At 42.8% G+C, this 17,350-nt stretch overlaps 1 protein-coding gene across 1 annotated transcript in view; it reads right to left on the bottom strand.

Moving 5' to 3' along the window:
* Nucleotides 1–17,149, bottom strand: part of dnajc6 (DnaJ (Hsp40) homolog, subfamily C, member 6) — a 99,591-nt gene extending 82,442 nt beyond the window's left edge. Inside the window, exon 1 of the mRNA XM_034179564.1 lies at nucleotides 16,873–17,149. Coding sequence (XP_034035455.1) covers nucleotides 16,873–17,080 — 208 coding nt within the window. The 5' untranslated portion in view covers nucleotides 17,081–17,149. The remainder of the gene's footprint in view (nucleotides 1–16,872) is intronic.
* Between the last annotated feature and the right edge of the window lie 201 nt (nucleotides 17,150–17,350).

Below are 17,350 nucleotides of genomic sequence, written 5' to 3'. Positions count from 1 at the left end.
TCTCTCATCTCATCACAGAGTGACATCTTGATCTGTGCGCCGACAGGACAGGGGCCGTTGAGACATCCCCGGTTCTGGACATCACAGCTGCAGCACACGTCCCGTGTTTTGACGGACACACACATGTGTGGAAATACATAAAAACATATATTGCTTTTGCGATGGGAGGAGAAACGTACCGTCAGTTTATGTGGACACGCAGCAGGCGATCTGAATGTCCCGCCTGACAGGACACGCGTGTCGGGCTGTGAGCGGCGCGCCGCAGGACCAGGACAATCCAACAATGCCACAAATACACCACTTTCAGTCACATATCAGCAGAAATACGCCGTACCAAGCACCGTTTGGTCAGTTATCACAGCACTTTTTTCTTTTTTTAGAAAATACATTTATCTGCTTGTTGTTTTTAGCCATTTCACACCCCTGTTACAAGACAGTGATTGTAGCACAGTGGTAAAGTTTCTGTCTGGTAATCAGAGCGTGCGGTTCGAATCCTGTGGCATTTCTTTTCTTTTTTTCTAACCAGGGTTATTAAACCATGTCCCCTTTTACTGTGTTATTTATAGCAACCCACTGATATTCACTAATTATACAGCTGGTTTTTATTTTAGTTTTCCTCCACATCAGCAGCATGATGTAGTGCACCTCATCCCCTGCTCGAAAGACACTGTCGCATGCACGAACCGTCGCACCGGGACCATGCACGCAAGCCCGTCGGTGCGATGTTTTGTGGTTCACTCATACGAGGTGTTTCGCCGTGAGTCACCCTGAGTTGTACATATCCGCACTATGTGTGAAGGGGCCCTAAACAAACACACACAGGTGGTCTTTTACTCTCTGCTCCATCAAGCACAGCAGGAATATCAAAGAAAACACAACTGATCATTATCACCACCTTTTGCACTTTTTAAAGGTGCAGTCCCCCTTAATTTTACACAAAAATTGATCAAATTACTTTGTTTCATGTATCCATCCCCTGACTTATGAAAAGAAAACTATATATATAACCCACCTGCTGAGGTGATTGGTTGCAAGGAAAACCTGCAGTGTCTCAGCCCTCGTTGCCCACCCCTGATCTAGATGATATACTCATCTTCTCCCCGGATCCTGAGACCCATGTCAAGCATGTATGTCAGGTCCGGCAGCGGTTGTTGGAGAACCGGCTGTTTGTGAAGGGCGAGAAGCGTGAGTTCCACCGCACTTCTTTGTCCTTCCTGGGGTTCATAATCTCCTCCAACTCCGTCGCCCCTGATCCGGCTAAGGTTGCGGCGGTGAGAGATTGGCCCCAACCAGCAAGCCGTAGGAAGCTGCAACAGTTCCTCGGTTTTGCAAACTTCTATCGGAGGTTCATTAAGGGCTACAGTCAGGTTGTTAGCCCCCTGACAGCCCTGACCTCCACTAAAGTCCCCTTCACCTGGTCGGATCGGTGCGAAGCCGCGTTCAAGGAGTTGAAACAGCGGTTTTCAACTGCACCAGTTCTGGTGCAGCCTAACCCTGATCGCCAGTTTATTGTCGAAGTGGATGCCTCTGACTCAGGGATAGGAACCGTGCTGTCCCAGAGTGGGGAGTCCGATAAGGTACTCCATCCTTGTGCCTATTTTTCCCGCAGGTTGACCCCGGCTGAAAGGAACTATGACGTCGGCAATCGGGAACTTCTGGCGGTGAAAGAGGCTCTTGAGGAGTGGAGACACCTTCTGGAGGGAGCCTCGGTTCCCTTCACGGTTTTCACGGACCATCGGAACCTGGAATACATCCGGACCGCCGACGAACCAAGACCTGGAGCAAACTCTGCGGTGTGTCACCTCCGCACACCCGACGGACTGGAGTCAACACCTGGCCTGGATCGAGTACGCCCACAACAGTCAGGTCTCGTCTGCCACTGGCCTCTCCCCCTTTGAAGTGTGTTTGGGGTACCAGCCTCCATTGTTTCCAGCCGTGGGGGGAGAGGTTGAGGTTCCCTCGGTCCAGGCCCACCTCAGGAGATGCCGTCGGGTATGGCGCACTGTCCGCTCTGCCCTTCTGACTGCCCGGACGAGGGCTAAGGACCATGCAGACCGCCGGCGTTCCCCGGCCCCTGCATACCAGCCCGGGTAGGAGGTTTGGCTGTCAACTAAGGACATCCCTCTGCAGGTGGACTCCCATAAACTAAAGGACAGATACATCGGACCTTTTTCTATCATCAAAGTCCTCAGTCCAGCCGCAGTGAAGCTGCGGTTGCCATCCAGTCTTTCACGTGTCCCGGATCAAACCGTATCACACCTCCACCCTCTGCACTCCCGGACCAGCGCCGCCTCCTGCCCGGATCATCGATGGTGAGCCTGCGTGGACCATCTGCAGGCTTCTGGCCGTCCATCGACGGGGCCGGGGGTTCCAGTATCTGGTGGACTGGGAGGGGTACGGACCCGAAGAACGCTCCTGGGTGAAACGGAGCTTCATTCTGGACCCAACCCTCCTGACCGACTTCTACGCCTGACACCCCGACAAGCCTGGTCGGGCACCAGGAGGCGCCCGTTGAGGGGGGGGTCTTGTTGTGTGGGCCGCCCGAAGAGAAGGTACTGCTGGCCAACACCAGAGGGCGCTCTGCCTGTAGACGGGCTTCAGGCACCAGAGGGCGCAGTTCACCGCCAGGGACCCTGACAGCTGTCCTTCATCATCTCATCTAGCCATCCATAAAAGCCTGGAGAAGACACCACACCCCTGCCGAGAAATCATCTGATGTTCTCAGGTAAACTCTCAGCCGTCTTTGTTCTGTTTCAGCTAAGCTTGTTGTTGCAACGTATTTTGCTACTAAGCTCGAGAAGCTGTACTCTATATTCTGAGTTTGCAGACATTTCAGTACACTTGCAGCTGGTCAGGAGGAGTTGGCGTTTCCGCTCCTCAGCTGTTAAGTAAGAGTAGGATCTGCACGACTGTGACATTGTGAGAAGTGGGAGGTGGTGTTTTTCTCCCTTCATTATCAGAACTCTGCTGACTGTTTGCTGGGTGTGTGCACACACCCACCCTTGACTGTGTCTGCTCCCTGCCAGCAGTACCCGATCTGACAGCTGAAGACGGTGGCCACCTGGTGACTCGGGACTTGGCGGCTCCGGTGTGTTCCAGATACGTTGGCGGTGGAAATCGTGTGGGTCCCGACTCTTATCTGGACAGGTGTCTCCTATGCTCGAGCCTGCCCACACGATACCAACTGTACAAATTGACTGTAGTATTGAATTGTATCTGTATTCGTTGTGCACATTTCACAACATTAAACTACTTACTCTTTATTTCCATTGACCGTTCATTTACGCCCCCTGTTGTGGATCCGTGTCATTACACTTTCACACAACACAGACTTTGGACAAGTTCAAAGATGGCTAACCTTGACCTATTTTAAGAGGTTAAAAGCCACATTCTGTTACTTAATTTGACTGATTGATTGATTGAGTTCATTCTGCTACATGAATATGAACATACAAAGGTGAATATGTCAACGATACACTGATAACACAATAAGTAGGGGTGGTGGCCAAGTGGTTAATGCGCTTGGTTTCAGTGCAGAAGGTTCCGGGTTCAAATCCCACCCCTGCCACATTTCTCCATGTAATGTGGAAGGGCATCCGGCGTAAAACCTGTGCCAATTCAACATGCAGATCCATCTTGGATTTGCTGTGGCGACCCCGAGTGCAAACAAGGGAGCAGCCGAAGGGACTTACTTACACTGATAACACAATAAAGCATAAATACTTATTTCCATTGTCGTCCTTGTGAAATTATCACGTGACAAAATTGAGGGGCTTGACTGAACATGTACAAATTGTACATAAGACAATAGGATCGTAATAATTAATGTAAATAACAATAATTGTACACAACTGCTGGGGTGGGCTCCAGCTCCCCGCGACCCTTTATTAGACTAAGTGGTAGAAGATGTGTGTGTGTGTGTGTGTGTGTACACATGTATATGCCTACAGCTTCAGCATATTCTGCTTGAAATTTCACTAAAATAGTACAAAACTGAATTGTATTGTAATACAATTAATGTATTTCACCAACACTGACATAAGGAATAATTCAGCAGCTTTCTCTCACAAGACATTAATTTTGGGATCTGTGATTGGCTGAGTCAATCCGACACAGCTTCATGCAGCTAATTAAAGCTTGAGACAATCATGTGACAGAACAGAAAAAAACAATGCTGTCCTCTGTGTAACACAAGATGATGATGCTCTAAGATCAATTCTCAGCTACCGAGTAAACTTGCAAATCACTTTATCTCATGAGATTTTGGATAAGGGTCTGAATAAGGGTTAAGACTTAATATTGCTGAAAGGCACAAAAAGTCAGGGAATATGAGCAGTACTTCCAGACTTGCGTAACAGTTTTGTGCACTTCCAGAAGTCCTGCACAGTAGCAAATTCTTAATCTTATTACATCCACCAAGGACATAATTAAATCATCTGCATTTATTCATTTGTCTGTCTTTTAGCAAGATTACGTCAAAACTACTGCACGGATTCTGACAGAATTTTCACTACAGATAGAGATTAGGTCAAGGAAGAGTCCATGAAATTTTGGAGGTGGTCCGGATCTGGATTCTGGATCAAGATTTCTCTTTATGTAGGCTTTTAAGGATTACATAAAAACAACTTCAAGGATTTTCACCAAATTTGCACCACAGATAGATATTAGGCCATGTAAGACTCCAGTTAATTTTGGAGGTGATCTAGATCCGAATCTGGAGTCTGGATCAAGGCTTTGAAGGATTACATCAAAACTGCCTCACAGATTCTCACCAAATTTTCACCACAGATAGATACTAAGCCAGTACTGGGCAGTATTTCTGTATTATATTTGTAATTTACATTTGGAAATTGTTTTTTACTTTCACTTTTGATGCTCTGTGTGCTTCTTGAATGAATGAATGAATGAATGAATGAATGAATGAATGAATGAAAACTGTTTATTTCGAACATTTGATACAACAACAATTACAAGCTAGATCAGTAAAGACAACAACAAAAAAGTTCCTACTGTGTACCCAACATGTCCGAAAAGGGGTAGGGTGAAGCATCAGCTTATTTATCCCTACCCCTTCTTCCCCACAACCAATAAATACCCTTTGCCACATATACACATAAAATCCTACACACCTAAACCGATATCAATATATATATATACATATATATACACACACATACATATACACATCAACATACACATATATACACATATACATATATACACATATATATACACAAACATAAATATACACCTACACATACCTACTTACAATACAAAATACTATATATTTACAAGCCGAAGCAAACAACAAAAACACCCTAACCCTCATTACCCTTCCTCCTCCCTATACCCAGAAAAAACCATATTTTTGTACCGCTGTTTGAAACTGGGTTCATGCTTGGACATTGCTTGAGCCCCACTCCCCAATCTGTTCCACATCCTCACCCCACAGACAGAAATACAGAAACCTTTTAATGTTGTTTCGTGCCCACTGATGCTTTAAATTAAATTTCCTCCCCCTCAGACTGTAATCCCTGATCTGTTAAATAAACATATTTTTAAATATTGCTGGAAGTAAATTGTTTATTTGCTTTATACAACATTTGTACTGTTTGAAAATGAACCAAGTCTGTGAATTTTAAGAATTTGGATTGTAAAAATAGTGGATTGTATGATCTCTATAGCCAGTATTATGAATAATTCTTATAGCTCTTTTCTGCATTACTGATAGTGATTGTGTTGTACCTTTATAAGTATTACCCCATACCTCTGCACAGTACTGTAAATATGGTAAAACCAGTGAGCAGTAAAGAATGCGGAGTGAGTTGTGGTCCAGAATATGTTTCGCTTGTTTAGAACTGAAATGCTTCTTGACAGTTTACTTTGTATATGTTTTATATGAGTCTTCCAGTTTATCTTATCATCTATTATCACCCCCAGAAACTTATTTTCATGTACCCTTTCAATATCTACCCCCTCGACTTGTAACTGAACCTGTATATTCTGTATTACAATAGCCAAATAACATGTATTTTGTTTTACTTAAGTTTAATGATAATTTATTTCTGTCAAACCATATTTTCAATTTTCCCATTTCTATACTGATCCTCCTCAGTAACTCCTGCAAATCCCCCCCTGAACAAAAAATGCTTGTGTCATCTGCAAATAATACTAATTTTAATATTTTGGAAACATTGACAATATCATTATATAAATTAGAAACAGTTTTGGACCCAATACTGACCCCTGTGGGACGCCACAAGCATTGTCCAAGCATGATGATGTATATTCCCCCAACTTCACAAACTGTTTTCTGTTACTTAAGTAGCTTCTCACCCAGTGCAACACCAACCCCCTAATCCCATACTGTTCAAGTTTATTGATTAATATGTCATGATTAATTGTATCAAAAGCCTTTTTAAGATCTATAAATATTCCAACTGAATGTAATTTGTGGTCTATGGCGTTTGTAATCTCCTCAACTGATTCTATTAATGCAAGTGATGTTGAACTATGTGCTCTGAATCCATATTGACTATCAGTAAGTAATTTATGTTTATTTATGAATTTGTCTAATCTATTATTGAATAACTTTTCTAATAATTTGGAAAATTGTGGAAGCAAAGAAACAGTCTATAATTTGTGAAGTGGTGGTCTATCCCCAGTCTTATACAGCGGCACAACCTTAGCTATTTTCATTTGATTGGGAAATTTACCGGGTTTGAAATGATAAGTACAGATGTATGTTTAATGGTTCTACAATCCATCAATGACCGTTTTACCACCGACCATATCAATTTCATTTAAATCGGTAGATGTTTTATATTTACAATTATTCTTACCCTGTGTGCTGCTATACCGTGCTGCTGGAACCTCAATTTCCTGAGGGATTCTTCCCAAGGGATTGATAAAGTTCTTTCTAATCTAATCTAATATTAGGAAATGGAACACTCCACTGAATTTTGGAGTGATCCGGGTACTGGTTCTGGATCAGATTTCAATGCTTCAATTTGATGGATTTTGAGGATTACATCAAAACTACTTAACAGATTTTCACCAGATTTTCACCACACAATTGGTGTCCGGCCTTAGAAACTCCATTCAATTTTGGAGGTGATCTGGATTCGGATCCAGATTCTGGATCAAAATTTCACTTTGTAGACTTTGAAGGATTACGTCAATACTACTTCACAGATACTACTTCAGGATGACACTATTTTGTTTCAGCTTGTGAATTAAATATCAGATTGCAACATCTTGTTCAGTCGGACCATTCTGGATCAGTATGCAATTATTGCACTGTGTTGCGGAATCCGGATCCAGGTAAAGTCCGGGCCACGATGTGAATCACGTGTTATTTTGAGTCCTCGTCAACCCTTGGCTGATGTCAGAAATCTTGGATTGCTCTTGTTAGTACTAATATTGTGTGGATCACATGCATAGGACCAGCTGTCCTGTGTTGTCTGTGCTAAAACTGTCCTTCCACACCACTGGGGGTGCTGTTTCACCAAAAAAATCTACAGGAACCATGAGACATTTTTAAATATTATACGAAAAAAGGATAATCTGCATCAACCTCAAAGTCAAATCAACGGTTCCTTGAACCAAATGTTGACTAAACATCGTGTCCACCTGATGTCACTGGAATTTGTTGTTGTTGTTTTAAGATATCCCACTGACAGACAAACTGGATGGAACGCATTTCCTTCTTTGCAGAGCAAAAATGTAGTCTTGTCACGAGGGTCACCAGCCTCGGAGATCAACCTACACTGCATGTTTGTAACACTCCCTGCTTCACCCACTGATAATTAACTAAGTCAATGTGCTAATCCAATCAAATACTAGGAACAACTAGACCCTGACCAATCACCCGTGCTTGCAGCACTGGACACATGCAGGGCATATGACCTCCAGGAGCAGGGTTGGTGACCCACTGGTGTCATTATTTTGACATTAAAATGTGCTATGAAAGTGCTAAGCCAAGGTGTTGACCATAATCTTCTCATTCTCAAGCCACATCTGGCCCTTAGACCTCCAGTTTGACACCTCTACTTTCAATAGAAACTCAAACTTTGAGGACATATTTGTGGAGAAATATACAGTGCAGGCTGCTGTGGACAAATATTTTATTGGAATTACATTACAGGTTGATGCTATTGATCTTTTCTTCTCCGGCCTTACACTATGAAGCTTAATAAGATATCCTTCAGACCTTCACGGCTCTCTCATTCCTTGTCCTCCTTATCCACCTTTGTTCCATTTGAGGTAGCTCTTTACTAAATTCCAAAATGAAATTAGATCTTTCATCTCTGGATAAACAGGCATCAAGCAATGGAATTTTCTCTCCTTCTTTTTGAAATCAAGCAGTAACAGAATTTATTCCAAAATTCCAACAGTTGAATAATTACTAATTATTAATTGAATAATTAATAATTTATGTCTGTAGGGTCACTGATGTCACAGTGATGTAATGAAAGTTGTTAAGAGTTGTTGGTCACCAGGGGTCACGTGAGATTCGGTGTGAGTTGCTATCGCAATGGGAGGTGGCTTGCAATTGCAGATTTTTAGACCCAATTTGCATCCCACTTCCAAATATTAGAAATCAAGCAGAATGATAAAATAGCAGGCAAAATTTTGTGTTTCATACTATTACTATGGCATGGTGTGCCGACATGTCCACCATCACCTACTTTCACAATATTGATATTATACATATGTATGCTATCCACACTTTTGCCAGCATGAGAGACTGGTGCAGATCATGGTTAGAGCTGTACATACAGGGAGCTGTACTCCTCCCCCCACCTCCCCAGTGTGCAGCCACTGCAGACCACTGCGCTCATGATCGCTTCACACTCCTTTGAAATCATTCAATGCTCACTCCAAAACAGAAAGCAATATGCATTGTATTTAATTTTAGCTAAGCTGCAGCCTGGTTAATGTTACCTTAGAAAATATTTATGTTATACATTATTGATTCCAACTTAACATATTTTAACACATTGTTATAGGGATATCTTCTTATGATTGCCAGTAGGTTTGCAGTGGGTCATTGCATTCTTGCTGAAATCTCTTATCTCCTGTGAAGGGACACTGGGTTCCTGCTGAGGACTCAATCACTACCTTTATCTACATTTATCTTCTTATAAGTGCCAGCAAGTCTCCACTGGGTCATAGCGCTCTCACGTGTCCCAATTTGAACCAGTTTTAGCTATGTGGCCCAATTCAAGCACCATTAGGATCACACGCTGAGCACACGACATGGGAGGACCGCTTCTCTGTCACTGTGAGCCAATAGAAATTGATTGCGAAAACAGGTCCAGCCATTGTAACAGGAGAAAGTATCTGACTTCAATAAAACATTACTGTATTCTGTGTTCAGGGTTCTTTTCTGAATGAGTTCCTGCATGAGTTCTGTTCATTAAGAACCTAGATCTGTCTGACTTCACATGAGATTTGAATAAATTGAATCCTTTGTACTTACAGAGTTTTTCTTAATATTCAACACAGCACCAATTAAGATCCTGGCATCAAAATAACTGAGGAGCCAAATTCATATTCAAGCAAAAATGATTTATTTGTAGTTGCACTAATGCTCACATGCCTTGACTTTTTTACTAAATATTAAACCCTATCTGCACAAATTCCATCCAATTATTTGTGTTTTGTGGTTCATGGTGTGTTCTGACAGCAGGGATTTTTTTAGCATGTTTGAAACTAACCAGATTTGGTGTTGTGTGGGCCGCTGAAGAGGAGGTACTGCTGGCCCACCACCACCAGAGGGCGTCCTGCCTGAAGTGCAGGCTTCAGGCACGAGAGCAGCCGGGGTGACAGCTGTCACTCATCAACTATGACAGCTGTCACCAATCTCCTGGTCAATCAACCACCACACAAAAGCCCAGGACGACATCTCCACCTCGTCGCCGAGATATCGTTTGTCTTTGGAGGTAAAACTCTCAGCCGTGTTCAGTAGGGCTACTGGTAATATTACTGTGTTCCTGTTTTGGAGGTGGAGTGTTCTTACCCACCAGTAAGGAACTGTCACTGCTTGTATTTGCTGGGTGTACACACAACCCACACATACCTGTTTCTGCTTCCTGCCAGCAGTACCAGATCCGACAGCCGGAGACGGTGGCCACCTGGGGACTCGGAAACTGGCGGCTCCAGTATTCCTCCGGGTATCGGTGGCAGTGGAAATCGTGTGGGATCTGGCTCTTCTCTGGATGGACGTCTTCTATCCTGAGGCCTGCCCACAGTCACCTAGTACATTGACTCTGTCCAAATTCGTATTCTGTATTTGTCTGTATTTCCCACCCGCTGTGATCCCAACTGGACACCGTGCTTTGTTCCACCGCCTGCCACACACTCTATGCTGGATGCTGCGTATAAAATAATTTTTTCATAGTGGATTAACAACCTGGTCTCACGGCAGTCGTAATTCAGCAGCACGACTTACACATTAATCTGTTGGTTCGTGATATTATGACAGTAAAGCACATCATTTTCGTCCAAAGCAGCAGCACAAATTCATTCTCATTCATTCCGTGATGGCTGCACAAAATTAAAAGCAAAGGGGGGGGGGGGGGGGGGTCGGGGTGCGATTGGTCAGGGGTGCGATCAGCTGCAGCAGCTTACACTGTGTTCCTGCTCGAAAGACACCGTCGCGTGCACGAAGCGTTGCACCAGGATCCTGCACGCCTGCCCGTCGGCACGATGTTTCGTGATTCGCTCATATGAGCTGTTTCGCTGTGAGTCGCCCTTAGTTGTACTTATTCGCATTATGTGTGAAGGGGCCCTTAGAATGCCTAGCCCACTTTCACAACTGTAAGATGTGCAGTACTAACTTCAGTGTTGTCTGGATCTGTCTTTTAGGTACTTCGTAAATCTGAGGTTTCCTTTGGTCTGAAATGCGCGATGGTACATTTGCATGAGCAGAGCTGCTTTTAACTTTCACAATATATATATACACTCAACAAAAATATAAATGCAACACTTTTGGTTTTGCTCCCATTTGTATGAGATGAACTCAAAGATCTAAAAACTTTTTCCACATACACAATATCACCATTTCCCTCAAATATTGTTCACAAACCAGTCTAAATCTGTGATAGTGAGCACTTCTCCTTTGCTGAGATAATCCATCCCACCTCACAGGTGTGCCATATCAAGATGCTGATTAGACACCATGATTAGTGCACAGGTGTGCCTTAGACTGTCCACAATAAAAGGCCACTCTGAAAGGTGCAGTTTATCACACAGCACAATGCCACAGATGTCGCAAGATTTGAGGGAGCGTGCAGTTGGCATGCTGACAGCAGGAATGTCAACCAGAGCTGTTGCTTGTGTATGAATGTTCATTCTCTACCATAAGCCGTCTCCAAAGGCGTTTCAGAGAATTTGGCAGTACACCCAACCAGCCTCACAAACCGCAGACCACGTGTAAACCACACCAGCCCAGGGACCTCCACATCCAGCATGTTCACCTCCAAGATTGTACTGAGACCAGCCACTCGAACAGCTGCTGAAACAATTGGTTTGCATAAACCAAAGAATTTCTGCACAAACTGTCAGAAACCGTCTCAGGGAAGCTCATCTGCATGCTCGTCGTCCTCATCGGGATCTCGACCTGACTCCAGTTCGTCGTCGTAACCGACTTGAGTGGGCAAATGCTCACATTCGCTGGCGTTTGGCACGTTGGAGAGGTGTTCTCTTCACGGATGAATCCCAGTTCACACTGTCCAGGGCAGATGGCAGACAGCATGTGTGGCGTCATGTGGGTGAGCAGTTTTCTGATGTCAATGTTGTGGATCGAGTGGCCCATGGTGGCGGTGAGGTTATGGTATGGGCAGGCGTCTGTTATGGATGAAGAACACAGGTGCATTTTATTGATGCCATTTTGAATGCACAGAGATACCGTGACGAGATCCTGAGGCCCATTGTTGTGCCATACATCCAAGAACATCACCTCATGTGGCAGCAGGATAATGCACGGCCCCATGTTGCAAGGATCTGTACACAATTCTTGGAAGCTGAAAATGTCCCAGTTCTTGCATGGCCGGCATACTCACCGGACATGTCACCATTGAGCATGTTTGGGATGCTCTGGACCGGCGTATACGACAGCGTGTACCAGTTCCTGCCAATATCCAGCAACTTCGCACAGCCATTGAAGAGGAGTGGACCAACATTCCACAGGCCACAATTGACAACCTGATCAACTCTATGCGAAGGAGATGTGTTGCACTGCATGAGGCAAATGGTGGTCACACCAGATACTGACTGGTATCCCCCCCAGTAAAACAAAACTGCACCTTTCAGAGTGGCCTTTTATTGTGGACAGTCTAAGGCACACCTGTGCACTAATCATGGTGTCTAATCAGCATCTTGATATGGCACACCTGTGAGGTGGGATGGATTATCTCAGCAAAGGAGAAGTGCTCACTATCACAGATTTAGACTGGTTTGTGAACAATATTTGAGGGAAATGGTGATATTGTGTATGTAGAAAAAGTTTTAGATCTTTGAGTTCATCTCATACAAAATGGGAGCAAAACCAAAAGTGTTGCATTTATATTTTTGTTGAGTGTATATATAAACAAACACACAAAACTGAGATGCTTGCCTTCTTAGAATAACACTTTATTTCACTGCTACATTTTTGTCTATTTTTAAGCTGCTGTTTCTCAGGAAGGGAGAATGACAAGATACTTTCGCAAATCTTTGATTCAGTTCTGCTTTGAAATCCTGAGCTAAGTGAGTCAGCCTGGATTTGCCACTCATGTTTGATGCCTTCAGAACATTAAGTTGCTTTAAAGAAATCCTGCCACAGGCAGAGCTGCTACACAAAACGGGAGCAGGCCAAAACCTTGTCAGTCCTCCTTTTATTCATCTGCATCCTGTCAGAGTCCACCAAAAGAGGGACAGGAGACAATCCCTGTGCGATAAAGTCTCTCTGCTTCAAAGAACCCAAACCTTTCTGTCTCAGTTTCCATTATGGTGTGACAGAAACTGACGACTACGACATTAAGGCGTGACAGCTAATACGCTGCACTGTGTTCAATGTCACTCGTACTACATGGAACAGGGCTGTTGTGTCCTGCTCCTTAACACCTGCAGTGTCAAATCAGTCTGCCAATAAAACAAGGAGCGGGAGATGAATCATGTGACACATATCTTAACCAGAGAAAGCTTTGAATTCTAAATCTGTAAAAGAATAATAAAGTAAATGTGGAAACATTTATTTTGCTTTTTCTTGAGCCATGCTTTTTGCTTTGTTTGCCTTCCCTCTATGTTTTCTGTGCAAAGTCGCTGGTGAATGCATATTTATCCATCATCCAGGCCACGTGCCTCGCTTTCTATGGCCAGATGGATGTAGGAGTTTGCAGTCCTGTGAGCCAGACAGTGACAAACCCTCTAACAGAGGCGACAGAGAAGCTCTCACATCAGGTAAAACAGCAGCACCAACGGCACAGAATAGATCAATAGTTTGTTTAAAGGTATTTCCCACCTTCTGTTGTACCAATCTTTATCCCTCCACACTGGAGAGATAAATCCACAGAGAAACCAGCACAAACAAAAGCCAACAAGACCTTAAGGCTGAGAAAGCCAGACAGATATCTGAACTTCCGCCTCCAACCCTCCCCCATCCCCGAGGCCAACCCACTTTCCTCACCGACCCCCTCACGTTCCTCATTCAGCGTCTTCTGTTTCACACATTCAATCCCTGACTCCTCTGAGCCAGCAGTGCAGGAGCAGCTCAGTGGTTTTACCTGGCTGATTATGAAATGACCACCCTGTCAAACCTGCAGCAGGTACCTCCACAGCTAACAGAATCCTTTCATTTATTGAAATACTTTACTATTTTTATACTATACGGTATCAGAAAGCTGCAGAGGCAGCAGTGGAGGTCGTATCATGGTAGTAACATTAATCTCTTTAGCAGTATTAGTGATCATCATAAAATGTTTTGTTGCACCACAAGAGATCAAAGGTGTCAGAACAACTGAGTTATGGCTGAATTTAATAAGGCATGTGAGGCTCCCTATGAGATGAATGATGACATTAAAGAGACTGATTAAATGTTTGTATTTAAACAGGCTGCATGTTCTATTGGCTTTAAGTTAAGACAAAATCTTATTTTTTTATCATTTCTGGCCACCTGAGAAAGCATTCAGGTGTTTAGTGTATCTGTTGATAGAAACGTTTAATCATGAGTACACTTATATTTTGAAGCCCATACTAAAAAGTGAAATATATATATATGTGTGTGTGTTACTTAAAAAGAGACAGAAAAAACATATCTCAAAATAATAATGTGACTTCTTCATGGACATGTGCTGTATTTCTTCCTCAATCAAAGTCTTTCTGTACAATCGTCAGACCAGAACATGAATACACCATGAAAGATCACTTGGAGTGGGGTCTTTCTGCACTTGTAATCACCCAAAACATGTTAAATTTAAAAGAAACGCCATAATATGTGTCACTTTATTATGGGAATGTTCCAATATCAGCACATTGATTGTCATGAAATAAAATGAACTGAATCCTCAGGAAAGAGAGGTTAATTGTTTTTATCCTCACATTTTGTTTTGAAAAATGGATGCCAGTAACACATCTGCTAATTGCATAATAATGTGGGAAAACTCTAAAGCACTCTACCATTTGTATATAGCAATATGTTTATTAGTTTTTTGTTCTTGATTAGTAAAAGGCCAACTTTAAAAATGTCAAATTTTGTTTGAATAATCAATATTACAAATAAATCTATCTATGTAAGTAAAGAAAATTATATAAATAAACAGAGGTTTTTCAGATTAAGAATAACCAGATTGTTATTTATTTTATTTATTTATTTACAGGTAACAGCCCAATAGATGATAGCACAAGTCAAACACAAGAGATGATTATAATCATTACATAATGAATCGATCAATATGATGCTCTTCTAAACAGTGTGATACTTAACCTAGAGGGATGTGATATTTATTTTGTTTATGGTATTGTATTATTATTATTAGGGTGTTGGCCAATCGGTAAGCACGTTGTTTCCAGTGCAGAAGGTTCCCAGTTCAAGAGCCACGCCTGCTCTTTCTCCGTGTAATGTAGAGTTGAATCAGGAAGACCATCAGGTGTAAAACTTGTGCCAAATCACAAGCAGATTCACCTTGAATTTGCTGTGGTGACCCCAAGTGAAACAAGGGAAAAGCCGAAGGGACTTACTTATCAATATATACAACACTTCATAAAACCCAGGAAAGGTAATTAAAATGAGGAAAACCCATAAATTAATTGTAAGAAATATAATTATTTTTTTATTTTATTTTTTTTAATGATTAGGCCTTAAAACCAACTGAAAAATTGTTTCACTAAGTAGAAGCAATTCTATTATCTTCTTAACCCTCTGGGGCCGTCGTATATGACGGTTAAGACGAAGCTTTACTAAATTATAAATAACTTTTTAATGATATGAGATAGAAACGTACTTTTTTGCTGAAAAGTTAACTGTGCGGACTTTCGAGCCAGCCATGGGTCATCTTTGTACTCCTCATTGAAGCTGTGTGATGACATGCGCAATATGAGTGTCCAGTCAGAATTGGTTCCCCGTCACATGGTTTTCCAAAATCCAATCGTAGGGCAGATTCACCTCACGTGAAAAGCCAAAGATCGTTTTCAGGAGTGATATGTTACTAGTTGGCCCTTTTGAATAGCCCCCTGGGTGCTCCAATGAGTACATACTATTGGGCTCCAAATGAGCCCTGCGCCATTACTCACAGTGATCAGTGAAAGCAGACGGAGAGCCTCTGATGACAATTTCACGTGCTCAAACAAAGAGTGTGTAACTATCAGGATTGCTCCACTAGTTTGCAAGTGAATATTACTGGATAACTATGTTGCTTTTACCATGAAGACAAAAACAAACAAACACATAGACCATTTTGTATATATTGTTCAAAATGTGCATTTGTGTTTATTGTTTGAACCTTTTTGTTGTACAGTCTTTCACACAAGACCTCAAATTACCTTTAAAAAGTGTCAAAATAGTTGTTTATTATAGTTTGCTGTGTGTTTTGAATAAATGTGTGTGGAAATTATTTTCCGCTTTACTGTTTTCCTTCCTTATTTTTGATTGTAAGCCTTTATTACCTTGTAAAACACAACAAAAGTAATATATATTATGAAAGGTTGTCCTTAAAAAAGAGACATAAAACTTGATTGTGGGATGCAGGGGAGAGCTGTTAACAGCAATAATAAAAATATTTATGCCAGGCGAGTGAACTGTCCAAATAAATGCCCTCGGACCCCAGACGGTTAAACCTGGGGACATAAAATAAGCCTGAGAACACAGGGCACAAGAAGGCACATAAGGCTCAATATGTCCAGTAAGACAGCTGGCGAAGTCATCCATACAACATAAAAAAAAAACTGCTCTTATGTCATAATCCCTTTATCATACACTGTTTTATATTTAGAAGAGTGGGGGGTTTTTTCAGCATTATCAACTTTTTTTCTCTGACATAAGATTTCTACATATTTGGCCTCAAACATCAGCCTTTAAAAGATGAGAAAAAATAATAATTAGTTGCAGCTTTATAGACATTATTTGATGCATTGTGACGACTGAAAATGTCAGACTGATATTTTTGGATACTTTGCAGTGTGTTATGTTTTTTGTTTGTTTGTTTTTTTGCACTGCTGGGACATTATTTTGGTTTCTTGTGGATGCTTTATCCCTGTGTTTCCCTGTAGGTGGGGTTTGTGGGGGGGATTCCAGGAGGCGCAGCGCATCCTGAGGTGTCAGTTTCACCATCGTTAGCATTGTCCTCTGTCACACATGTTTAAGAGCGTGTGCACGGCGGTGAGTTGTGCTACCTGAGCTGTCCATGGTGCTGCAGCAGTCCTCCCTCAGCGGGGCCGCCTTCGGTCCGACGTTCGCCGCTGTGGAGCCTCCGAGTGCGCCGCCGCCGCCGCCGCCTCCTCCTCTGCCGATGCTGAAGCTGTCTGTGCCGCTATCGACCAGCTGCAAAGATTCATAGCCATCGTAAGTGGTCTTCTTCTTGTAGGCCCCCAGCAGGCTCATCACCGAAAGGACACCGAAGAAGAGAAATGAAAAGACAAAAGAGGCTGCAGAGACGCGCCAGGCCGTGCGCCACCGCCGCTACTGTGCGCACCACATGTCCGAGTCCGGGGAGGAGGCGGAGGAGGACCGGTCTCCTCTACCGGCCGTGGAAAGAAATCCTCTCTCTCTCTCTCTCTCTCTCTCTCTCTCTCTCTCTCTCTCTCTCTCTCTCAGAGCCGCATTTTAATGACGCTGATTCTGCTGTCTGCGTTCATCCTGATTTAAAGCTGT

Source organism: Thalassophryne amazonica, chromosome 10 (assembly GCF_902500255.1).
Source record: "Thalassophryne amazonica chromosome 10, fThaAma1.1, whole genome shotgun sequence".
Lineage (NCBI taxonomy): Eukaryota > Metazoa > Chordata > Actinopteri > Batrachoidiformes > Batrachoididae > Thalassophryne > Thalassophryne amazonica.
Note: the sequence above shows the minus strand (reverse complement) of the source record. Positions and strands in the feature narration are given on the sequence as shown.